The sequence below is a fragment of the Entelurus aequoreus genome, linkage group LG03, assembly GCF_033978785.1.
Source record: "Entelurus aequoreus isolate RoL-2023_Sb linkage group LG03, RoL_Eaeq_v1.1, whole genome shotgun sequence".
Classification (NCBI taxonomy): Eukaryota; Metazoa; Chordata; class Actinopteri; order Syngnathiformes; family Syngnathidae; genus Entelurus; species Entelurus aequoreus.
The window spans coordinates 86,693,990-86,720,869 of NC_084733.1; the positions used below are offsets into that span (position 1 = coordinate 86,693,990).

At 38.3% G+C, this 26,880-nt stretch overlaps 2 protein-coding genes across 2 annotated transcripts in view; both read right to left on the minus strand.

Annotated features, from left to right (window-relative positions):
• LOC133647028 (opsin-VA-like) overlaps positions 1-26,556 on the minus strand; it is a 51,440-nt gene extending 24,884 nt beyond the window's left edge. The window contains exons 1-3 of the mRNA XM_062043072.1: positions 26,135-26,556; positions 18,857-19,185; positions 18,546-18,791 (exon numbers count right to left, since the gene is read on the minus strand). Of these exons, the coding sequence (XP_061899056.1) occupies positions 18,546-18,791; positions 18,857-19,185; positions 26,135-26,450 (891 nt within the window). The 5' untranslated portion in view covers positions 26,451-26,556. The remainder of the gene's footprint in view (positions 1-18,545; positions 18,792-18,856; positions 19,186-26,134) is intronic.
• Positions 26,451-26,880, minus strand: part of nt5dc3 (5'-nucleotidase domain containing 3) — an 88,065-nt gene continuing 87,635 nt past the window's right edge. The window contains exon 15 of the mRNA XM_062043071.1: positions 26,451-26,565. The gene's annotated coding sequence lies outside the window, so the exon portion shown is untranslated. The remainder of the gene's footprint in view (positions 26,566-26,880) is intronic.

The window sequence follows — 26,880 nt, forward strand, 5'->3', positions numbered from 1 at the left end:
AGCAGTAACATGTTGAGTTGAGAAATGGTATTACGGAATTCCTGGAATTTCGGGAAAACCGGGAATTTTCCCCGTTCAAAAAACAACTTCATTTTTTTGTCCTGACTAAGAGGAATTTTTGGACGGTGGAACAGTTGAAATGCATTGAAAAATGTGGAAGAAGTAGTCACCAGAAAAAAGGGTTAAAATAGGGCAGGAATTCTAGAAAATCCTGGAATTTTTCTGAACTTGGAAAAGGAGAAGTTTGAATTTCCAGAATGGTGGAATGTTTTGAATTTGGAATGGTTTGAATAGGTTGAAAAATGTGGAGATGGTGGAAGTTTAAAAAATGGCCAATTCATTTTGAAAGGGGAAAATGCAAAAAAAAAAAAAAAAAGGGATTATGGGAAATCCGGGATTTTTTTTTTAGAATTATTGAAGTAGAGAACATAATTCCTGAACCGGCTGAATAGTTTGAAGTTGGAACAGTTTGAATCAGATGAAAAATGTGGGAATTGTGGAACTTTGAAGAATGTCCCATTGATTTCTATGGGAATTTCAGAAAAAATTGGGAATTTCGGGAAGAGCAGGAATTTTAATGAAAATGGTAAAAAACTTCAATGAGGTGAAAGATTTGACACGGTTGGAGTTTAAATTTTTCAAATAGGTCAGGAAATGTTGAAGTAGTAACATGTTGAATTGAGAAACGGTATTACGGAATTCCTGGAATTTCAGGAAAAACCGGGAATTTTTCCAGTTCAAAAAATAACTTCCTTTTTTTGTCCTGATTAAGAGGAATGTTTGGACGGTGGAACGGTTGGAATGCGTTGACAAATGTGGAAGAAGTAGTCGCCAGAAAAAAAGGGTGGAAATAGGGCTTTGGAAAACTAGGAAATCTGGAAAATCCTGGAATTTTTTGGAACTTTGAATTTCCAGAATGGTGGAATGTGTTGAATTCGGAATGGTTTGGATAGGTTGAAAAATGCGGAAATGGTGGAAGTTTGAAAAATGGCCAATTCATTTTGAAAGGGGAAAATGCAAAAAAAAAAAAGGAATTTTGGGAAATCCGGGATTTTTTTTTTAGAATGATTGAAGTAGAGAACATAATTCCTGAACCGGCTGAATAGTTTAAAGTTGGAACAGTTTGAATCAGATGAAAAATGTGGTAATTGTGGAACTTTGAAGAATGTCCCATTGATTTCTATGGGAATTTCAGAAAAAATTGGGAATTTCGAGAAAAGCAGGAATTTTATTGAAAATGGTAAAAAACTTCAATGAGGTGAAAGATTTGACACGGTTGGAGTTTACATTTTTCAAATAGGTCAGGAAATGTTGAAGTAGTAACATGTTGAATTGAGAAACGGTATTACGGAATTCCTGGAATTTCATGAAAAACCGGGAATTTTTCCAGTTCAAAAAATAACTTCCTTTTTTTGTCCTGATTAAGAGGAATGTTTGGACGGTGGAACGGTTGGAATGCGTTGAAAAATGTGGAAGAAGTAGTCGTCACAAAAAAAAGGTGGAAATAGGGCTTTGGAAAACTAGGAATTCTGGAAAATCCTGGAATTTTTTGGAACTTTGAATTTCCATAATGGTGGAATGTGTTGAATTCGGAATGGTTTGGATAGGTTGAAAAATGCGGAAATGGTGGAAGTTTGAAAAATGGCCAATTCATTTTGAAAGGGGAAAATGCAAAAAAAAAAAAGGAATTTTGGGAAATCCGGGATTTTTTTTTTAGAATTATTGAAGTAGAGAACATAATTCCTGACCCGGCTGAATAGTTTAAAGTTGGAACAGTTTGAATCAGATGAAAAATGTGGGAATTGTGGAACTTTGAAGAATGTCCCATTGATTTCTATGGGAATTTCAGAAAAAATTGGAAATTTCGGGAAGAGCAGGAATTTTATTGAGAATGGTAAAAAAAAACTTCAATGAGGTGAAAGATTTGACACGGTTGGAGTTTAAATTTTTCAAATAGGTCAGGAAATGTTGAAGTAGTAACATGTTGAATTGAGAAACGGTATTACGGAATTCCTGGAGTTTCTGGGAAAACCGGGAATTTTTCCAGTTCAAAAAATAACTTCCTTTTTTTGTCCAGATTAAGAGGAATGTTTGGACGGTGGAACGGTTGGAATGCGTTGACAAATTTGGAAGGAGTAGTCGCCAGAAAAAAAGGATGGAAATAGGGCTTTGGAAAACCAGGAATTCTGGAAAATCCTGGAATTTTTTGGAACTTTGAATTTCCATAATGGTGGAATGTGTTGAATTCGGAATGGTTTGGATAGGTTGAAAAATGCGGAAATGGTGGAAGTTTGAAAAATGGCCAATTCATTTTGAAAGGGGAAAATGCAAAAAAAAAAAAAGGAATTTAGGGAAATCCGGGATTTTTTTTTTTAGAATTATTGAAGTAGAGAACATAGTTCCTGAACCGGCTGAATAGTTTGAAGTTGGAACAGTTTGAATCAGATGAAAAATGTGGGAATTGTGGAACTTTGAAGAATGTCCCATTGATTTCTATGGGAATTTCAGAAAAAATTGGGAATTTCGGGAAAAGCAGGAATTTTATTGAAAATGGTAAAAAACTTCAATGAGGTGAAAGATTTGACACGGTTGGAGTTTAAATTTTTCAAATAGGTCAGGAAATGTTGAAGTAGTAACATGTTGAATTGAGAAACGGTATTACGGAATTCCTGGAATTTCAGGAAAAACCGGGAATTTTTCCAGGTCAAAAAACAACTAAGTTTTTTTGTTCTGATTAAGAGGAATGTTTGGACGGTGGAACGGTTGGAATGCGTTGAAAAATTTGGAAGGAGTAGTCGCCAGAAAAAAAGGATGGAAATAGGGCTTTGGAAAACCAGGAATTCTGGAAAATCCTGGAATTTTTTGGAACTTTGAATTTCCATAATGGTGGAATGTGTTGAATTCGGAATGGTTTGGATAGGTTGAAAAATGTGGAAATGGTGGACGTTTGAAAAATGGCCAATTCATTTTGAAAGGGGAAAATGCAAAAAAAAAAAAGGAATTTTGGGAAATCCGGGATTTTTTTTTTAGAATTATTGAAGTAGAGAACATAATTCCTGAACCGGCTGAATAGTTTAAAGTTGGAACAGTTTGAATCAGATGAAAAATGTGGGAATTGTGGAACTTTGAAGAATGTCCCATTGATTTCTATGGGAATTTCAGAAAAAATTGGGAATTTCGGGAAAAGCAGGAATTTTATTGAAAATGGTAAAAAAAACTTCAATGAGGTGAAAGATTTGACACGGTTGGAGTTTAAATTTTTCAAATAGGTCAGGAAATGTTGAAGTAGTAACATGTTGAATTGAGAAACGGTATTACGGAATTCCTGGAATTTCAGGAAAAACCGGGAATTTTTCCAGTTCAAAAAATAACTTCCTTTTTTTGTCCAGATTAAGAGGAATGTTTGGATGGTGGAACGGTTGGAATGCGTTGAAAAATTTGGAAGAAGTAGTCGTCACAAAAAAAGGGTGGAAATAGGGCTTTGGAAAACTAGGAATTCTGGAAAATCCTGGAATTTTTTGGAACTTTGAATTTCCATAATGGTGGAATGTGTTGAATTCGGAATGGTTTGGATAGGTTGAAAAATGCGGAAATGGTGGAAGTTTGAAAAATGGCCAATTCATTTTGAAAGGGGAAAATGCAAAAAAAAAAAAGGAATTTTGGGAAATCCGGGATTTTTTTTTTAGAATTATTGAAGTAGAGAACATAATTCCTGACCCGGCTGAATAGTTTAAAGTTGGAACAGTTTGAATCAGATGAAAAATGTGGGAATTGTGGAACTTTGAAGAATGTCCCATTGATTTCTATGGGAATTTCAGAAAAAATTGGGAATTTCGGGAAAAGCAGGAATTTTAATGAAAATGGTAAAAAACTTCAATGAGGTGAAAGATTTGACACGGTTGGAGTTCAAATTTTTCAAATAGGTCAGGAAATGTTGAAGTAGTAACATGTTGAATTGAGAAACGGTATTACGGAATTCCTGGAATTTCAGGAAAAACCGGGAATTTTTCCAGTTCAAAAAATAACTTCCTTTTTTTGTCCAGATTAAGAGGAATGTTTGGACGGTGGAACGGTTGGAATGCGTTGAAAAATGTGGAAGGAGTAGTCGCCAGAAAAAAAGGGTGGAAATAGGGCTTTGGAAAACTAGGAATTCTGGAAAATCCTGGAATTTTTTGGAACTTTGAATTTCCAGAATGGTGGAATGTGTTGAATTCGGAATGGTTTGGATAGGTTGAAAAATGTGGAAATGGTGGAAGTTTAAAAAATGGCCAATTCATTTTGAAAGGGGAAAATGCCAAAAAAAAAAAGGAATTTTGGGAAATCCGGGAATTTTTTTTTAGAATTATTGAAGTAGAGAACATAATTCCTGAACCGGCTGAATAGTTTGAAGTTGGAACAGTTTGAATCAGATGAAAAATGTGGGAGTTGTGGAACTTTGAAGAATGTCCCATTGTTTTCAATGGGAATTTCGGGAAAAGCGGGAATTTTATTGAAAATGGTAAAAAATAACTTGCATGAGCTGAGTGAGTTGAAACGGTTGGAGTTAAAACATTTTAAATAGGTCGAGAAATGTTGAAGTAACATGTTGATTTGAGAAATGGTATTACAGAATTCCTGGAATTTCGGGAAAACCGGGAATTTTTCCAGATCAAAAAAACTATTTCGTTTTTTGTCCTGATTAAGAGGAATGTTTGGACGGTGGAACAGTTGAAATGCGTTGAAAAATGTGGAAGAAGTAATCGCCAGAAAAAAGGGTGGAAATAAGGCAGGAATTATTGAAAACCCTGGAATTTTTTTTAACTCGGAAAAGGGGAAGTTTGAATTTCCAAGATGGAGGAATGTGTTGAAGGTGGAATGTTTTGAATAGGTTGAAAAATGTGGAAATGGTGGAAGTTTGAAAAATGGCCAATTCATTTTGAAAGGGGAAAATGCCAAAAAAAAAAAAAAAGAAGAAGGAATTATGGGAAATCTGGGAATTTTTTATAGAATTGTTGAAGTAAAGAACATAATTCCTGAACAGGCTGAATATTTTGAAGTTGGAACAGTTTGAATCAGATAAAAAATGTGGGAGTTGTGGAACTTTGAAGAAAATTGATTTCAATGGGAATTTCAGAAAAAATTTGGAATTTCGGGAAAAGCGGGAATTTTATTGAAAATGGTAAAAAAAAAACTTGAATGAGCTGAATGAGTTGAAACGGTTGGGGTTGAAATTTTTAAAATAGGTAGAGAAATGTTGAAGCAGTAACATGTTGAGTTGAGAAATGGTATTACGGAATTCCTGGAATTTCGGGAAAACCGGGAATTTTCCCCGTTCAAAAAACAACTTCATTTTTTTGTCCTGACTAAGAGGAATTTTTGGACGGTGGAACAGTTGAAATGCATTGAAAAATGTGGAAGAAGTAGTCACCAGAAAAAAGGGTTAAAATAGGGCAGGAATTCTAGAAAATCCTGGAATTTTTCTGAACTTGGAAAAGGAGAAGTTTGAATTTCCAGAATGGTGGAATGTTTTGAATTTGGAATGGTTTGAATAGGTTGAAAAATGTGGAGATGGTGGAAGTTTAAAAAATGGCCAATTCATTTTGAAAGGGGAAAATGCAAAAAAAAAAAAAAAAAGGGATTATGGGAAATCCGGGATTTTTTTTTTAGAATTATTGAAGTAGAGAACATAATTCCTGAACCGGCTGAATAGTTTGAAGTTGGAACAGTTTGAATCAGATGAAAAATGTGGGAATTGTGGAACTTTGAAGAATGTCCCATTGATTTCTATGGGAATTTCAGAAAAAATTGGGAATTTCGGGAAGAGCAGGAATTTTAATGAAAATGGTAAAAAACTTCAATGAGGTGAAAGATTTGACACGGTTGGAGTTTAAATTTTTCAAATAGGTCAGGAAATGTTGAAGTAGTAACATGTTGAATTGAGAAACGGTATTACGGAATTCCTGGAATTTCAGGAAAAACCGGGAATTTTTCCAGTTCAAAAAATAACTTCCTTTTTTTGTCCAGATTAAGAGGAATGTTTGGACGGTGGAACGGTTGGAATGCGTTGACAAATGTGGAAGAAGTAGTCGCCAGAAAAAAAGGGTGGAAATAGGGCTTTGGAAAACTAGGAAATCTGGAAAATCCTGGAATTTTTTGGAACTTTGAATTTCCAGAATGGTGGAATGTGTTGAATTCGGAATGGTTTGGATAGGTTGAAAAATGCGGAAATGGTGGAAGTTTGAAAAATGGCCAATTCATTTTGAAAGGGGAAAATGCAAAAAAAAAAAAGGAATTTTGGGAAATCCGGGATTTTTTTTTTAGAATTATTGAAGTAGAGAACATAATTCCTGACCCGGCTGAATAGTTTAAAGTTGGAACAGTTTGAATCAGATGAAAAATGTGGGAATTGTGGAACTTTGAAGAATGTCCCATTGATTTCTATGGGAATTTCAGAAAAAATTGGAAATTTCGGGAAGAGCAGGAATTTTATTGAGAATGGTAAAAAAAAACTTCAATGAGGTGAAAGATTTGACACGGTTGGAGTTTAAATTTTTCAAATAGGTCAGGAAATGTTGAAGTAGTAACATGTTGAATTGAGAAACGGTATTACGGAATTCCTGGAGTTTCTGGGAAAACCGGGAATTTTTCCAGTTCAAAAAATAACTTCCTTTTTTTGTCCAGATTAAGAGGAATGTTTGGACGGTGGAACGGTTGGAATGCGTTGAAAAATTTGGAAGGAGTAGTCGCCAGAAAAAAAGGATGGAAATAGGGCTTTGGAAAACCAGGAATTCTGGAAAATCCTGGAATTTTTTGGAACTTTGAATTTCCATAATGGTGGAATGTGTTGAATTCGGAATGGTTTGGATAGGTTGAAAAATGTGGAAATGGTGGACGTTTGAAAAATGGCCAATTCATTTTGAAAGGGGAAAATGCAAAAAAAAAAAAGGAATTTTGGGAAATCCGGGATTTTTTTTTTAGAATTATTGAAGTAGAGAACATAATTCCTGAACCGGCTGAATAGTTTAAAGTTGGAACAGTTTGAATCAGATGAAAAATGTGGGAATTGTGGAACTTTGAAGAATGTCCCATTGATTTCTATGGGAATTTCAGAAAAAATTGGGAATTTCGGGAAAAGCAGGAATTTTATTGAAAATGGTAAAAAAAACTTCAATGAGGTGAAAGATTTGACACGGTTGGAGTTCAAATTTTTCAAATAGGTCAGGAAATGTTGAAGTAGTAACATGTTGAATTGAGAAACGGTATTACGGAATTCCTGGAATTTCAGGAAAAACCGGGAATTTTTCCAGTTCAAAAAATAACTTCCTTTTTTTGTCCAGATTAAGAGGAATGTTTGGACGGTGGAACGGTTGGAATGCGTTGAAAAATTTGGAAGAAGTAGTCGTCACAAAAAAAGGGTGGAAATAGGGCTTTGGAAAACTAGGAATTCTGGAAAATCCTGGAATTTTTTGGAACTTTGAATTTCCATAATGGTGGAATGTGTTGAATTCGGAATGGTTTGGATAGGTTGAAAAATGCGGAAATGGTGGAAGTTTGAAAAATGGCCAATTCATTTTGAAAGGGGAAAATGCAAAAAAAAAAAAGGAATTTTGGGAAATCCGGGATTTTTTTTTTAGAATTATTGAAGTAGAGAACATAATTCCTGAACCGGCTGAATAGTTTAAAGTTGGAACAGTTTGAATCAGATGAAAAATGTGGGAATTGTGGAACTTTGAAGAATGTCCCATTGATTTCTATGGGAATTTCAGAAAAAATTGGGAATTTCGGGAAAAGCAGGAATTTTAATGAAAATGGTAAAAAACTTCAATGAGGTGAAAGATTTGACACGGTTGGAGTTCAAATTTTTCAAATAGGTCAGGAAATGTTGAAGTAGTAACATGTTGAATTGAGAAACGGTATTACGGAATTCCTGGAATTTCAGGAAAAACCGGGAATTTTTCCAGTTCAAAAAATAACTTCCTTTTTTTGTCCAGATTAAGAGGAATGTTTGGACGGTGGAACGGTTGGAATGCGTTGAAAAATGTGGAAGGAGTAGTCGCCAGAAAAAAAGGGTGGAAATAGGGCTTTGGAAAACTAGGAATTCTGGAAAATCCTGGAATTTTTTGGAACTTTGAATTTCCAGAATGGTGGAATGTGTTGAATTCGGAATGGTTTGGATAGGTTGAAAAATGTGGAAATGGTGGAAGTTTAAAAAATGGCCAATTCATTTTGAAAGGGGAAAATGCCAAAAAAAAAAAGGAATTTTGGGAAATCCGGGAATTTTTTTTTAGAATTATTGAAGTAGAGAACATAATTCCTGAACCGGCTGAATAGTTTGAAGTTGGAACAGTTTGAATCAGATGAAAAATGTGGGAGTTGTGGAACTTTGAAGAATGTCCCATTGTTTTCAATGGGAATTTCGGGAAAAGCGGGAATTTTATTGAAAATGGTAAAAAATAACTTGCATGAGCTGAGTGAGTTGAAACGGTTGGAGTTAAAACATTTTAAATAGGTCGAGAAATGTTGAAGTAACATGTTGATTTGAGAAATGGTATTACAGAATTCCTGGAATTTCGGGAAAACCGGGAATTTTTCCAGATCAAAAAAACTATTTCGTTTTTTGTCCTGATTAAGAGGAATGTTTGGACGGTGGAACAGTTGAAATGCGTTGAAAAATGTGGAAGAAGTAATCGCCAGAAAAAAGGGTGGAAATAAGGCAGGAATTATTGAAAACCCTGGAATTTTTTTTAACTCGGAAAAGGGGAAGTTTGAATTTCCAAGATGGAGGAATGTGTTGAAGGTGGAATGTTTTGAATAGGTTGAAAAATGTGGAAATGGTGGAAGTTTGAAAAATGGCCAATTCATTTTGAAAGGGGAAAATGCCAAAAAAAAAAAAAAAGAAGAAGGAATTATGGGAAATCTGGGAATTTTTTATAGAATTGTTGAAGTAAAGAACATAATTCCTGAACAGGCTGAATATTTTGAAGTTGGAACAGTTTGAATCAGATAAAAAATGTGGGAGTTGTGGAACTTTGAAGAAAATTGATTTCAATGGGAATTTCAGAAAAAATTTGGAATTTCGGGAAAAGCGGGAATTTTATTGAAAATGGTAAAAAAAAAACTTGAATGAGCTGAATGAGTTGAAACGGTTGGGGTTGAAATTTTTAAAATAGGTAGAGAAATGTTGAAGCAGTAACATGTTGAGTTGAGAAATGGTATTACGGAATTCCTGGAATTTCGGGAAAACCGGGAATTTTCCCCGTTCAAAAAACAACTTCATTTTTTTGTCCTGACTAAGAGGAATTTTTGGACGGTGGAACAGTTGAAATGCATTGAAAAATGTGGAAGAAGTAGTCACCAGAAAAAAGGGTTAAAATAGGGCAGGAATTCTAGAAAATCCTGGAATTTTTCTGAACTTGGAAAAGGAGAAGTTTGAATTTCCAGAATGGTGGAATGTGTTGAATTCGGAATGGTTTGAATAGGTTGAAAAATGTGGAGATGGTGGAAGTTTAAAAAATGGCCAATTCATTTTGAAAGGGGAAAATGCAAAAAAAAAAAAAAAAAGGGATTATGGGAAATCCGGGATTTTTTTTTTAGAATTATTGAAGTAGAGAACATAATTCCTGAACCGGCTGAATAGTTTGAAGTTGGAACAGTTTGAATCAGATGAAAAATGTGGGAATTGTGGAACTTTGAAGAATGTCCCATTGATTTCTATGGGAATTTCAGAAAAAATTGGGAATTTCGGGAAGAGCAGGAATTTTAATGAAAATGGTAAAAAACTTCAATGAGGTGAAAGATTTGACACGGTTGGAGTTTAAATTTTTCAAATAGGTCAGGAAATGTTGAAGTAGTAACATGTTGAATTGAGAAACGGTATTACGGAATTCCTGGAATTTCAGGAAAAACCGGGAATTTTTCCAGTTCAAAAAATAACTTCCTTTTTTTGTCCTGATTAAGAGGAATGTTTGGACGGTGGAACGGTTGGAATGCGTTGACAAATGTGGAAGAAGTAGTCGCCAGAAAAAAAGGGTGGAAATAGGGCTTTGGAAAACTAGGAAATCTGGAAAATCCTGGAATTTTTTGGAACTTTGAATTTCCAGAATGGTGGAATGTGTTGAATTCGGAATGGTTTGGATAGGTTGAAAAATGCGGAAATGGTGGAAGTTTGAAAAATGGCCAATTCATTTTGAAAGGGGAAAATGCAAAAAAAAAAAAGGAATTTTGGGAAATCCGGGATTTTTTTTTTAGAATGATTGAAGTAGAGAACATAATTCCTGAACCGGCTGAATAGTTTAAAGTTGGAACAGTTTGAATCAGATGAAAAATGTGGTAATTGTGGAACTTTGAAGAATGTCCCATTGATTTCTATGGGAATTTCAGAAAAAATTGGGAATTTCGAGAAAAGCAGGAATTTTATTGAAAATGGTAAAAAACTTCAATGAGGTGAAAGATTTGACACGGTTGGAGTTTACATTTTTCAAATAGGTCAGGAAATGTTGAAGTAGTAACATGTTGAATTGAGAAACGGTATTACGGAATTCCTGGAATTTCATGAAAAACCGGGAATTTTTCCAGTTCAAAAAATAACTTCCTTTTTTTGTCCTGATTAAGAGGAATGTTTGGACGGTGGAACGGTTGGAATGCGTTGAAAAATGTGGAAGAAGTAGTCGTCACAAAAAAAAGGTGGAAATAGGGCTTTGGAAAACTAGGAATTCTGGAAAATCCTGGAATTTTTTGGAACTTTGAATTTCCATAATGGTGGAATGTGTTGAATTCGGAATGGTTTGGATAGGTTGAAAAATGCGGAAATGGTGGAAGTTTGAAAAATGGCCAATTCATTTTGAAAGGGGAAAATGCAAAAAAAAAAAAGGAATTTTGGGAAATCCGGGATTTTTTTTTTAGAATTATTGAAGTAGAGAACATAATTCCTGACCCGGCTGAATAGTTTAAAGTTGGAACAGTTTGAATCAGATGAAAAATGTGGGAATTGTGGAACTTTGAAGAATGTCCCATTGATTTCTATGGGAATTTCAGAAAAAATTGGAAATTTCGGGAAGAGCAGGAATTTTATTGAGAATGGTAAAAAAAAACTTCAATGAGGTGAAAGATTTGACACGGTTGGAGTTTAAATTTTTCAAATAGGTCAGGAAATGTTGAAGTAGTAACATGTTGAATTGAGAAACGGTATTACGGAATTCCTGGAGTTTCTGGGAAAACCGGGAATTTTTCCAGTTCAAAAAATAACTTCCTTTTTTTGTCCAGATTAAGAGGAATGTTTGGACGGTGGAACGGTTGGAATGCGTTGAAAAATTTGGAAGGAGTAGTCGCCAGAAAAAAAGGATGGAAATAGGGCTTTGGAAAACCAGGAATTCTGGAAAATCCTGGAATTTTTTGGAACTTTGAATTTCCATAATGGTGGAATGTGTTGAATTCGGAATGGTTTGGATAGGTTGAAAAATGCGGAAATGGTGGAAGTTTGAAAAATGGCCAATTCATTTTGAAAGGGGAAAATGCAAAAAAAAAAAAAGGAATTTAGGGAAATCCGGGATTTTTTTTTTTAGAATTATTGAAGTAGAGAACATAGTTCCTGAACCGGCTGAATAGTTTGAAGTTGGAACAGTTTGAATCAGATGAAAAATGTGGGAATTGTGGAACTTTGAAGAATGTCCCATTGATTTCTATGGGAATTTCAGAAAAAATTGGGAATTTCGGGAAAAGCAGGAATTTTATTGAAAATGGTAAAAAACTTCAATGAGGTGAAAGATTTGACACGGTTGGAGTTTAAATTTTTCAAATAGGTCAGGAAATGTTGAAGTAGTAACATGTTGAATTGAGAAACGGTATTACGGAATTCCTGGAATTTCAGGAAAAACCGGGAATTTTTCCAGGTCAAAAAACAACTAAGTTTTTTTGTTCTGATTAAGAGGAATGTTTGGACGGTGTAACGGTTGAAATGAGTTGAAAAATGTGGAAGGAGTAGTTGCCAGAAAAGTGTGGAAATAGGGCAGGAATTCTGGAAAATACTGGAATTTTTTTTTACTTGGAAAAGGGGAAGTTTGAATTTCCAGAATGGTGGAATGTGTTGAATTTTGAATGGTTTGAATAGGTGGAAAAATGTGGAAATGGTGGAAGTTTGAAAAATGGCCAATTCATTTTGAAAGGGGAAAATGCCAAAAAAACAACAACCAGGAATTATGGGAAATCCAGGATTTTTTTTTAGAATTGTTGAAGTAGACCACACAATTCCTGAACAGGCTGGATATTTTGAACTTGGAACAGTTTGAATCGGATGAAAAATGTGGGAATTGTGGAACTTTGAAGAATGTCCCATTGTTTTCAATGGGAATTTCGGGAAAAGCGGGAATTTTATTGAAAATGGTAAAAAATAAACTTGAGTGAGCTGAGTGAGTTGAAACGGTTGGAGTTAAAAAATGTTAAATAGGTCGAGAAATGTTGAAGTAACAACATGTTGAATTGAGAAATGGTATTACAGAATTCCTGGAATTTCGGGAAAATCGGGAATTTTTCCAGATCAAAAAACCAACTTTGTTTTTTTGTCCTGATTAAGAGGAATGTTTGGACGGTGGAACAGTTGAAATGCATTGAAAAATGTGGAAGAAGTAATCGCCAGAAAAAAGGGTGGAAATAGGGCAGGAATTATTGAAAACCCTGGAAATTTTTTTAACTCGGAATAGGGGAAGTTTGAATTTCCAAGATGCAGGAATGTGTTGAAGGTGGAATGGTTTGAATAGGTTGAAAAATGTGGAAATGGTGGAAGTTTGAAAAATGGCCAATTCATTTTGAAAGGGGAAAATGCCAAAAAAAAAAAAAAAAAAAGAAGGAATTATGGGAAATCTGGGAATTTTTTTTAGAATTGTTGAAGTAGAGAACATAATTCCTGAACAGGCTGAATATTTTGAAGTTGGAACAGTTTGAATCAGATAAAAAATGTGGGAGTTGTGGAACTTTAAAGAAAATTGATTTCAATGGGAATTTCAGAAAAAAATTGGAATTTCGGGAAAAGCGGGAATTTTATTGAAAATGGTAAAAAAAACTTGAATGAGCTGAATGAGTTGAAACGGTTGGAGTTGACATTTTTAAAATAGGTAGAGAAATGTTGAAGCAGTAACATGTTGAGTTCAGAAATGGTATTACGGAATTCCTGGAATTTCGGGGAAAACTGGGAATTTTCCCAGTTCAAAAAACAACTTAATTGTTTTGTCCTGATTAAGAGGAATTTTTGGACGGTGGAACGGTTGAAATGCATTGAAAAATGTGGAAGAAGTAGTCACCAGAAAAAAGGGTTAAAATAGAGCAGGAATTCTAGAAAATCCTGGAATTTTTTTGAACTTGGAAAAGGAGAAGTTTGAATTTCCAGAATGGTGGAATGTGTTGAATTTGAAATGGTTTGAATAGGTTGAAAAATGTGGAGATGGTGGAAGTTTAAAAAATGGCCAATTCATTTTGAAAGGGGAAAATGCAAAAAAAAAAAAAAAAAAAGGAATTATGGGAAATCCGGGAATTTTTTTTAGAATTGTTGAAGTAGAGCACACAATTCCTGAACAGGCTGAACATTTTGAAGTTGGAACAGTTTGAATCAGATGAAAAATGTGGGAGTTGTGGAACTTTGAAGAATGTCCCATTGATTTCTATGGGAATTTCAGAAAAAATTGGGAATTTCGGGAAAAGCGGGAATTTTATTGAAAATGGTAAAAAATTGGAATGAGGTGAAAGAGTTGAACATTTTCAAATAGGGCAAGAAATGCTGAAGTAGTAATATGTTGAATTGAGAAATGGTATTACGGATTTCCTGGAATTTCGGGAAAACCGGGAATTTTTCCAGTTCAAAAAACAACTTCGTTTTTTGTCCTGATTAAGAGGAATGTTTTGACGATGGAACAGTTGGAATGCGTTGAAAAATGTGGAAGGAGTTGTCACCATAAATAAGGATGGAAATAAGGCTTTGGAAAACCAGGAATTCTGGAAAATCCTGGAATTTTTTTGAACTTGGAAAAGGGGAAGTTTGAATTTCCAGAATGGTGGAATATGTTGAATTTGGAATGGTTTGGATAGGTTGAAAAATGTGGAAATGGTGGACGTTTGAAAAATGGCCAATTCATTTTGAATGGGAAAAATGTCCCGGAAAACCTGGAATTCTGGGAAATCTGGGAATTTTTGGAATTTGTCAAGAGAAATCCCTCAATTCCCGAATAGGCTGAACAGTTTGAAGTCGGAACGGTTTGAATCGGGTGGAAAAATGTGGAAGGTAGTTTGCGCCAAAATCTGTCTTGTTATGATTTCCCTTCCTGGTTCCATGACCCGCCCTAGCTTGCCTCTGATTGGCCTGTCCCTAATGTTTTGCCCTAATCTTAACCAATGGTGACTCATCATAGTAAACAAACCAACCAATCATGGATGTTCTTATACGTAAACCAACCAATCATCATTAAACTGCCCGTGGAGTTGCTTCGTACATTTTTAAGTTCATCATTTTTAATTGAAAACCGTAGTTTTTAACCACCGGATTATCAAAAAAACGTACTCATTACGGGAAAACCGTAGTTGTTGGCTAGAATGGATTTTAACACACATTGTAAGTCGGAACAAATGAAGAAAAATATTTTAACAGAGATATAAAATTTAAAAAAAAAGACAGATTAACTAATGTATCTCACTACCTACACAGCTATTTTCAGCTTCTCCCATCTGGACGGAGGTTTTTAGTCCCGAGAGGCAAAACAAAGCGGAACAGATGTAGTTTTGTCCCAGCTGCCGTCACAGAACTAAATAAGCTGTGGTATCTTATTTATTCTTTTATTATTATCTTATTATGGTGTTTTATTCTGGCTTGTCCCAAATCTTATCTGATTGGGATTTTATATGTTTTATCCTTTTCATGGGGAACTTGGAGTATATACTATTTTGTGCGCCTTATAATCCGGTGCGCCTTATATATGAAAAAAGATGGAAAAAATAGACCATTCATCGTCGGTGCGCCTTATATATGAAAAAAGATGAAAAATAGACCATTCATCGGCGGTGCGCCTTATAATCCGGTGCGCCTTATATATGAAAAAAGATGGAAAAAATAGACCATTCATCGGCGGTGCGCCTTATATATGAAAAAAGATGAAAATAGACCATTCGTCGGCGGTGCGCCTTATAATCCGGTGCGTTTTATATATTAAAAAGATGAAAACTAGGCCTTTCATCATCATCAGTGCGCCTTATAATATGGTGCGCCTTATATGTGAAAAAAAGATGAAAAATAGACCATTCATTGGCGGTGCGCCTTATAATCCGGTGCGCCTTATATATGAAAAAAGATGAAAAAATAGACCATTCATCGGCGGTGCGCCTTATATATGAAAAAAGATTAAAAATAGACCATTCATCGGCGGTGCGCCTTATAACCCGGTGCGCCTTATATATGAAAAAAGATGAAAACTAGGCCTTTCATCATCATCGGTGCGCCTTATAATATGGTGCGCCTTATATGTGAAAAAAGATGAAAAATAGACCATTCATTGGCGGTGCGCCTTATAATCCGGTGCGCCTTATATATGAAAAATGTGGGGGGGGAAATAGACCATTCATCGGCAGTGCGCCTTATATATGGAAAAAGATGAAAAATAGACCATTCATCGGCGGTGCGCCTTATATATGAAAAAAGATGAAAACTAGGCCTTTCATCATCATCAGTGCGCCTTATAATATGGTGCGCCTTATATGTGAAAAAAGATGAAAAATAGACTATTCATTGGCGGTGCGCCTTATAATCCGGTGCGCCTTATATATGAAAAATGTGGGGGGGGGAATAGACCATTCATCGGCGGTGCGCCTTATATATGGAAAAAGATGAAAAATAGACCATTCATCGGTGGTATGCCTTATAATCCAGTGCGCTTTATATATGAAAAAAAAGAAAAAATAGACCATTCATCGGCGGTGCGCCTTATATATGAAAAACATTGAAATATAGACCATTCATCGGCGGTGCGCCTTACATGTGAAAATAGATGAAAAATAGACCATTAATCGGCGGTGCGCCTTATAATCCGGTGCGCCTTATATATGAAAAAAGATGGAAAAAATAGACCATTCATCGGCGGTGCGCCTTATATATGAAAAAAGATGAAAATAGACCATTCGTCGGCGGTGCGCCTTATAATCCGGTGCGTTTTATATATTAAAAAGATGAAAACTAGGCCTTTCATCATCATCAGTGCGCCTTATAATATGGTGCGCCTTATATGTGAAAAAAAGATGAAAAATAGACCATTCATTGGCGGTGCGCCTTATAATCCGGTGCGCCTTATATATGAAAAAAGATGAAAAAATAGACCATTCATCGGCGGTGCGCCTTATATATGAAAAAAGATTAAAAATAGACCATTCATCGGCGGTGCGCCTTATAACCCGGTGCGCCTTATATATGAAAAAAGATGAAAACTAGGCCTTTCATCATCATCGGTGCGCCTTATAATATGGTGCGCCTTATATGTGAAAAAAGATGAAAAATAGACCATTCATTGGCGGTGCGCCTTATAATCCGGTGCGCCTTATATATGAAAAATGTGGGGGGGGAAATAGACCATTCATCGGCAGTGCGCCTTATATATGGAAAAAGATGAAAAATAGACCATTCATCGGCGGTGCGCCTTATATATGAAAAAAGATGAAAACTAGGCCTTTCATCATCATCAGTGCGCCTTATAATATGGTGCGCCTTATATGTGAAAAAAGATGAAAAATAGACTATTCATTGGCGGTGCGCCTTATAATCCGGTGCGCCTTATATATGAAAAATGTGGGGGGGGGAATAGACCATTCATCGGCGGTGCGCCTTATATATGGAAAAAGATGAAAAATAGACCATTCATCGGTGGTATGCCTTATAATCCAGTGCGCTTTATATATGAAAAAAAAGAAAAAATAGACCATTCATCGGCGGTGCGCCTTATATATGAAAAACATTGAAATATAGACCATTCATCGGCGGTGCGCCTTACATGTGAAAATAGATGAAAAATAGACCATTAATCGGCGGTGCGCCTTATAATCCGGTGCGTTTTATATATTGAAAAGATGAAAAATAGACCATTCATCGGCGGTGCGCCTTATAACCCGGTGCGCCTTATATATGAAAAAAGATGAAAGCTAGGCCTTTCATCATCGGTGCGCCTTATAATATGGTGTGCCTTATATGTGAAAAAAGATGAAAAATAGACCATTCATTGGCGGTGCGCCTTATAATCCGGTGCGCCTTATATATGAAAAATGTGGGGGGAAAATAGACCATTCATCGGCGGTGCGCCTTATATATGGAAAAAGATGAAAAATAGACCATTCATCGGCGGTATGCCTTATAATCCAGTGCGCTTTATATATGAAAAAAAAGAAAAAATAGACCATTCTTCGGCGGTGCGCCTTATATATGAAAAAGATTTAAATATAGACCATTCATCGGCGGTGCGCCTTATATGTGAAAATAGATGAAAAATAGACCATTCATCGGCGATGCGCCCTATAATCAGATGCGCCCTATATGTGAAAAAAGATTTTAAAAAATATACCATTCATCGGCGGTTCGCCTTCTATATGAAAAAGGATCAACAATAGACCACTCATCGCCGGTGCGCCTTATATATGAAAAGGATGAAAGATAGACCATTCGCCGGCGGTGCGCCTTATATATGAAAAAGGATCAACAATAAACCACTCATCGGCGGTACGCCTTATAATCCGGTGCGCCTTATATATGAAAACGGATTAAAAATAGACCATTTGTCGACGGTGCGCTTTATAATCCGGTGCGCCTTATATATGAAAAAAGATGAAAAACTAGACCATTAATCGTCGGTGCGCCTTATAACCCGGTGCACTTTATATATGAAAAAAGATGAAGAATAGACCGTTCATCGGCGGTGCGCCTTATAATCCGGTGCGCCTTAAATATGAATGTGGAGGGGGCGTGGCTTGCGGGCCTGCCGCGGAACGGGGTGTGCAACGACCGGCCTCGAAGAAAGTGACAGGTGAGTGGATGGCCCAGGTGGGCCTTGTTATCTAATCACCTGTCGCCTTTATTAGCAGCAGCCTGAACGAGACACGGGGTTGGAGTTGGATTTGCTGATGAGCGGACGCAGGAGGAAAATAAATTGTGCTGGAAAGCAGAAGCCTATTGATATTTATGAAAATAAAACAGTGTTATACCCTGAATTCCGGGCTCTCCTGGCAGTGTGTGGTGGTCAGAAGAACCCACTAGAGGGCAACCTCTACAATGAAAAAAGATTAAAAATAGACCATTGATCGGCGGTGCGCCTTATAAACCGATGCGCCCTATGGTCCGGAAAATACTGTAGGTCTTTGTGTTGCATATCTAAGATGTTCCTTTCTCTGTATGTTTAAATGGACGTCCTGATCTTGCTGTCTGCAAAACAAGTTTACCTTCAGATACTTATAAAATAACCTACCCTAATAAGACGGAAAAATCCCACAGCCTGAGCCCTGGTGTGCACGTCTTCACACGGACAACATTAGCATTTCACTGCGAGTGTCGCCGGTACCTGCTTGTTGGACAGGAAGTAGATGATGGGGTTGTACACGGGGCTGGTCTTGGCAAAGTACATGGGCATGGTCGCCACCAGCGGAGGGATGTGGAGCTGAGGATTGACCACCACCACCACCGACAAGGCGGTGTAAGGCAGCCAGCACATGAAGAAGGCCACCACCATAGTCAGGACCATGCTGGTGGCGTGGTCGTTCTCCTTCTGCAAGGAACGCCCCGACTGGAGCTCCACGCTCCTGTTCAGCTGGGATAAGAACAGCCGTTTAGGTCCGAGGTATGCGTGGATTTGCGTAGTGTGGGTGAGAGAACCTTTCTCATGGACGCCAGCACTCTGGAGTAGCAGTAGATGATGACGGCCACCGGGAACAGGAAGCACATGAGCGTGTAGAGGGTGAGGTAGCTGTAGTTGCTCCAGGACCTCTCCTCCCAGGACAGGGAGCAGGACGTCTGCACCCCCTCGGGGCCGTAGCCGCTCCATCCCAGCAGGGGCCCCACGGCCCAGAACAGGCAGAAGGCCCAGACGAAGAGGAGGCCCTTGATGCTCCTCCTCATCCCCAGCTTGAGGCTGGCGTCGGGCTTGCACACGGCGTTGTAGCGCTCGTACGCCAGCAGGGTCAGCGTGCACAGCGACACCAGACCTGGAGAGGGTAATGGTATTCATTAACGACCTTCATTATTTAGGATGTTCAGTCGCGGTCAAAAGTTGAGCATCCTACCAAGCAGAAGGGAAACGCCACTGTGTAGGATGGGAAGCAACATGAATGTGTTCTGTTTCTTTGACGTATCGTAATCAACAGAAAGATATTGTCTTGACCAAAGAACTACAAAAGCGGAGAGGAAGCAGGGCCTGACTCCCCTCAAGGCGACCTTTTCTGTGAACTGTTTTGCGACCTTTTCTTTTGAACTGTTCTGTGAACCAAAGGCGGTGGCTGTTTACGACCCACGTCCCTTAGAAACAGCTGTTGACATGTAATCAAGGAAAGTCCAAATAAAATAATCTTTCGCCAGAGCGTGCTGAAGACTGTACAAGAGCCAGACGTTTTCTCCTCAATTGAGCCAAATTTTATTCTGTTTCTGTTTAATTCTTTGCTTCTTGTCTTGTTTAATAGATGTCATCAGTGTTTGAACCTGACAGTTAATATTTGCTTACATGTCCTTTGGCAAGTTTCACTGCAATAAGGCGCTCTTGGTAGCCATCCACAAGCTTCTGCTTGAATTTTTGACCACTCCTCTTGGCAAAATTGGTGCAGTTCAGCTAAATGTGTTGGTTTTCTGACATGGACTTCTTTCTTCAGCATTGTCCACACGTTTAAATCAGGACTTTGGGAAGTCCATTCTAAAACCTTAATACTAGCCTGATTTAGCCATTCCTTTACCGCTTTTGACGTGTGTTTGGGGTCATTGTCCTGTTGGAACACCCAACTGCGCCCATGACCCAACCTCCGGGCTGATGATTTTAACTTGTCCTGAAGAATTTGGAGGTAATCCTCCTTTTTCACTGTCCCATTTACTCTCTGTAAAACACCAGTTCCATTGGCAGCAAAACAGGCCCAGAGCGTAATACTACCATGTGGAGGGGGGGCGTGGTCGGCACGCTTGCTGCAGGAGCGGGGTGTGCCAGGGTCGGCTTTCGAAACACAGCTGACCGGTGATTAGATTGCCCAGCTGGGGCTGGTTATCTAATCACCTGTTGTTTTTATCAGCAGCGGCCGGGAGCAGAAGGAGGAAGAGTGGTTGGAGAGACGTTGGAGCAAGCAAACCAGCGTGACGAGGACTGAAAAGTCGAGGGAGGTGATACAACTCGTCAACAATAAAACTTTGTTGAACCCTGAACGCCAGACTCCCGTGCAAGTGTGCGTGATCAGCAGAACCCACGAGAAGGCAACATCTACATACCACCACCATGCTTGACGGTGGGAATGGTGTTCCTGGGATTAAAGGGCTTGCCTTTTCTCCTCCAAACATATTGCTGGGCATTGTGGCCAAACAGCTCCATTTTTGTTTCATCTGACCACAGAACTTATCTTTGTCCATGTGACGTCAGATGAAACACAAATGGAGCTGTTTGGCCACAATACCCAGCAATATGTTTGGAGGAGAAAAGGCGAGGCCTTTAATCCCAGGAGCACCATTCCTACCGTCAAGCATGGTGGTGGTAGTATTATGTCGATGCGCCTTATAATCCGGGTTTTTTTTGATTGATTGAGACTTTTATTAGTAGGTTGCACAGTGAAGTACATATTCCGTACAATTGACCACTAAATGGTAACACCCGAATAAGTTTTTCAACTTGTTTAAGTCGGGGTCCACTTAAATTGATTCATGATACAGATATATACTATCATATATACTATCATCATAATACAGTCATCACACAAGATAATCACATTGAATTATTTACAATCAGGAGTGTGGAGGGGGGGTGGGGTGGGGGGGTGGGGGTGGGGGGGGGATATGGACATCAAGTAGTGGACATAGAGAGAGAGAGAGAGAGAGAGAGAGAGAGAGAGAGAGAGAGAGAGAGAGAGAGAGAGAGAGATCAGAAGGCATAAGAAAAAGAATCTGCATTTGATTGTTTACATTTGATTATTAGCAATCCGGGGAGGGTGTTAGTTTAGGGTTGTAGCTGCCTGGAGGTGAACTTTTATAGCGGTTTTGAAGGAGGATAGAGATGCCCTTTCTTTTACACCTGTTGGGAGCGCATTCCACATTGATGTGGCATAGAAAGAGAATGAGTTAAGACCTTTGTTAGTTCGGAATCTGGGTTTAACGTGGTTAGTGGAGCACCCCCTGGTGTTGTGGTTATGGCGGTCATTTACGTTAAGGAAGTAGTTTGACATGTACTTCGGTATCAGGGAGGTGTAGCGGATTTTATAGACTAGGCTCAGTGCAAGTTGTTTAACTCTGTCCTCCACCTTGAGCCAGCCCACTTTAGAGAAGTGGGTAGGAGTGAGGTGGGATCTGGGGTGGAGGTCTAGAAGTAACCTGACTAGCTTGTTCTGAGATGTTTGGAGTTTAGATTTGAGGGTTTTGGAGGTGCTAGGGTACCAGGAGGTGCATGCGTAATCGAAAAAGGGTTGAACGAGAGTTCCCGCCAGAATCCTCAAGGTGCTTTTGTTGACCAGAGAGGAAATTCTGTAGAGAAATCTCGTTCGTTGGTTAACCTTTTTGATTACCTTGGTTGCCATTTTATCACAGGAAAGGTTAGCCTCTATATATGAAAAAAGATCAAAACTAGACCATTCATCGACGGTGCGCCTTGTATATGAAAAAATATGAAAAATAGACCATACATTGGCGGTGCGTCTTATATGCACCTTATATATGAAAAAATAGACCATTCATCGGCGGTGCGCCTTATAATCCGGTGCGCTTTATGTATGAAAAAATAGACCATTCACCGTCGCTGCGCCTTATATGTGAAAAAGATGCAAAATAGACCATTCGTCGGTGGTGCGCCTTATATGCGCCTTATGTATGAAAAAATCAGCCATTCATCTGCGGTGCGCCTTATATGCACCTTATATATGAACAAATAGACCATTCATCGGCGGTGCGCCTTATAATCCGGTGCGCCTTATGTATGAAAAAATAGACCATTCATCGTTGCTGCGCCTTATAACCCGGTGTGCTTTAAATGTGAAAAAAGATGCAAAATAGACCATTCATCGGCGGTGCGCCTTATAATCCGGTGCGCCTTGTATATGAAAAAAGATTACATAAAATAGACCATTCATCGTCGGTGCGCCTTATAATTCGGTGCGCCTTATATATGATAAAAGATTAAAAATAGATCATTCATCGCTGGTGCGCCTAATAATCCGGTGCGCTTTATATATGAAAAAAGATGAAAAATAGACCGTTCGTCGGCGGTGAATCTTATAATCCGGTGCGCCTTATGTGTGAAAAAAGATGAAAAATAGACCATTCGTCGGCGGTGCGCCTTATATATGAAAAAATAGACCATTCATCGGCGGTGCGCATTATATATGAAAAAATAGACCATTCGTCGGCGGTGCGCCTTATAATCCGGTGCGCCTTATATATGAAAAAAGATTAAATAAAATAGACCATTCATTGTTGGTGCGCCTTATAATTCGGTGTGCCTTATATATGATAAAAGATTAAAAATAGATCATTCATCGCTGGTGCGCCTAATAATCCGGTGCGCCTTATATATGAAAAAAGATGAAAAATAGACCATTCGTCGGCGGTGAATCTTATAATCCGGTGCGCCTTATATGTGAAAAAGATGAAAAATAGACCATTCGTCGGCGGTGCGCCTTATAACCCGGTGCGCTTTAGATGTGAAAAAAGATGCAAAATAGACCATTCATCGGCGGTGCGCCTTATAATCCGGTGCGCCTTATATATGAAAAAAAGATTAAATAAAATAGACCATTCATCGTCGGTGCGCCTTATAATTCGGTGCGCCTTATATATGATAAAAGATTAAAAATAGATCATTCATCGCTGGTGCGCCTAATAATCCAGTGCGCCTTATATATGAAAAAAGATGAAAAATAGACCATTCGTCGGCGGTGAATCTTATAATCCGGTGCGCCTTATATGTGAAAAAGATGAAAAATAGACCATTCGTCGGCGGTGCGCCTTATATGCGCCTTATATGTGAAAAAAATAGACCATTCATCGGCGGTGCACATTATATATGAAAAAATAGACCATTCGTCGGCGGTGCGCCTTATAATCCGGTGCGCCTTATATATGAAAAAAGATTAAATAAAATAGAACATTCATTGTTGGTGCGCCTTATAATTCGGTGTGCCTTATATATGATAAAAGATTAAAAATAGATCATTCATCGGCGGTGCGCCTAATAATCCGGTGCGCCTTATATATGAAAAAAGATTAAAAATAGACCATTCGTCGGCGGTGAATCTTATAATCCGGTGCGCCTTATATGTGAAAAAAGATGAAAAATAGACCATTTGTCGGCGGTGCGCCTTATATATGAAAAAATAGACCATTCATCGGCGGTGCGCATTATATATGAAAAAATAGACCATTCGTCGGCGGTGCGCCTTATAATTCGGTGCGCCTTATATATGATAAAAGATTAAAAATAGATCATTCATCGCTGGTGCGCCTAATAATCCGGTGCGCCTTATATATGAAAAAAGATGGAAAAATAGACCATTCATCTGCAGTGCGTTTTATAATCCGGTGCGCCTTATATGTGAAAAAAGATGAAAAATAGACCATTCGACGGCGGTGCGCCTTATATGCGCCTTATATATGAAAAATAGACCATTCATCGGCGGTGCGCCTTATAATCCGGTGCGCTTTATGTATGAAAAATAGACCATTCATCGTCGATGCGCCTTATAATCCGGTGCGCTTTATGTGTGAAAAAAGATGCAAAATAGACCATTCATCGGCGGTGCGCCTTATAATCCGGTGCGCCTTATGTATGAAAAAAGATTAAATAAAATAGACCATTCATCGTCGGTGCGCCTTATATATGAAAAAATAGACCATTCATCGGCGGTGCGCTTTATAATCCGGTGCGCTTTATGTATGAAAAAATAGACCATTCATCGTCGGTGCGCCTTATAATCCAGTGCGCTTTATGTGTGAAAAAAGATGCAAAATAGACCATTCATCATTATAAGCCGGTGCGCCTTATGTATGAAAAAAGATGAAATAAAATAGACCATTCATCGTCGGTGCACCTTATAATTCGGTGCGCCTTATATATGATAAAAGATCAAAAATAGATAATTCATCGCTGGTGCGCCTAATAATCCGGTGCGCCTTATATGTGAAAAAAGATGAGAAATAGACCATTCGTCGCCGGTGCGCCTTATATATGGAAAAATAGACCATTCATCGGCGGTGCACCTTATATATGAAAAAATAGACCATTCATCGGCGGTGCGCCTTATAATCCGGTGCGCATTATATGTGAAAAAATATGCAAAATAGACCATTCATCGTCGGTGCGCCTTATAATCCGGTGCACATTATATGTGAAAAAAGATGCAAAATAGACCATTCATTGGCGGTGCGCCTTATAATCCGGTGCGCCTTATGTATGAAAAAAGATGAAATAAAATAGACCATTCATCGTCGGTGCGCCTTACAATTCGGTGCGCCTTAAATATGATGAGAGATTAAAAATAGATCATTCATCGGCGGTGCGCCTAATAATCCGGTGCGCCTTATATATGAAAAAAGATGAAAAATAGACCATTCATCTGCGGTGCGTTTTATAATACGGTGCGCCTTATATGTGAAAAAAGATGAAAAATAGACCATTCGTCGCCGGTGCGCCTTATATATGAAAAAATAGACCATTCATTGGCGGTGCGCCTTATAATCCGGTGCGCTTTATGTATGAAAAAATAGACCATTCATCGTCGGTGCGCTTTATATGTGAAAAAAGATGCAAAATAGACCATTCATCTGCGGTGCGCCTTATAATTCGGTGCGCCTTATATATGATAAAAGATTAAAAATAGATAATTCATCGGCGGTGCGCCTTATAATCCGGTGCACCTTATATATGAAAAAAGATTTTTAAAATAGACCATTTGTCGGCGGTGCTTCTTATAATCCGGTGCGTCTTATATGTGAAAAAATATGAAAAATAGACTATTCGTCGGCGGTGCGCCTTATATATGAAAAAATAGACCATTCATCGGCGGTGCGCCTTATAATCCGGTGCGCCTTATGTATGAAAAAAGATGAAATAAAATAGACCATTCATCGTCGGTGCGCCTTATAATTCGGTGCGCCTTATATATGATAAAAGATTAAAAATAGATCATTCATCGCTGGTGCGCCTAATAATCCGGTGCGCCTTATATATGAAAAAATATGAAAAATAGACCATTCATCTGCGGTGCGTTTTATAATCCGGTGCGCCTTATATATGAAGAAAGATGGAAAATAGACCATTCGACGGCGGTGTGCCTTATATGCGCCTTATATATGAAAAAATAGACCATTCATCGGCGGTGCGCCTTATATGCGCCTTATATATGAAAAAATTGACGATTCATCGGCGGCGCGCCTTATATATGAAAAAATAGACCATTCATCGGCGGTGCGCCTTATAATCCGGTGCGCCTTATATATGAAAAAATGGACCATTCGTCGTCGGTGCGCCTTATAATCCGGTGCGCTTTATATGTGAAAAAAGATGCAAAATAGACCATTCATCGGCGGTGCGCCTTATAATCCGGTGCGCCTTATGTATGAAAAAAGATTAAATAAAATAGACCATTCATCGTCGGTGCGCCTTATAATTCGGTGCGCCTTATATATGATAAAAGATTAAAAATAGATCATTCATCGGCGGTGCGCCTAATAATCTGGTGCGCCTTATATATGAAAAAATATGAAAAATAGACCATTCATTTTTTATTTTAAAAACAAAACAAGACTTATTTTCGGTATTAAGTATTAAAAAAGTTATTTTGTTGTAGTATTGTATAGTGTCGTTCATAAGACTACTACTTCATCGTGAGGCGTTCAGGGTCCTTTGAACATTGAATAACAGCATAAAACATTGTGTAAAGTGATAATAGCGACAAGCGAAAGCATCAAAGTGACGGCACTCACCAAAGTAGTTGACGGCAAACCCCTGGAAGACGCACGCGGTGTGTCCGATGAAGTAGGAGCCGTGGTAGTTGGTTATGGTGACCACCAGCGAGCCGCACAGGCCGATCATGAGGTCGGACATGGCCAGGCTGAGGATGAACACGTTCATGGGGTGCAGCAGAGACGGGTTCTTCAGGCAGACGGTGATCACCAGGCCGTTGTTGAACACCGTCAGGACGGTGGTGATGAACATGAGGAAGGAGATGATGCTGTAGCCCACGCGGGGGAAGATGGTGGGCGCCACCTGGGAGCTCCACGGCGTGCCGGTGCTGTCCATGGTGCCTGGATGTAGGGAGTGTTGACGCACTACGCCATCCTCCTTTTATCGTTTGCGATCCGGGCTTTTCTCCGTGGTGCATCTGCCTGATAGATGCATTAGGATGAATTGGATCCTAACAGGATTGAAATGGGGATTAAAAACAGTCATAAACATGCACTGTAATACTAATTGGAAAGTCTTTTTTATCTTTAATAGACTTGGGGAAATGTCATTATGCTAGATGATTGTGTGGATGCGGTAATATACAACATTGGTGCTGCAGTGTATGATACAGTATTACCGTATATTGCAATATCACTGATACATTTTCAATGTTGTATCCAGCATGTGCACTAAATAAACGGTCATTTATTGGATAAACCGAGTCAAAAACAACGTACACTATTCAAAATGATCCATTTACTGTATTGCAATTGTGCAGGGAGTG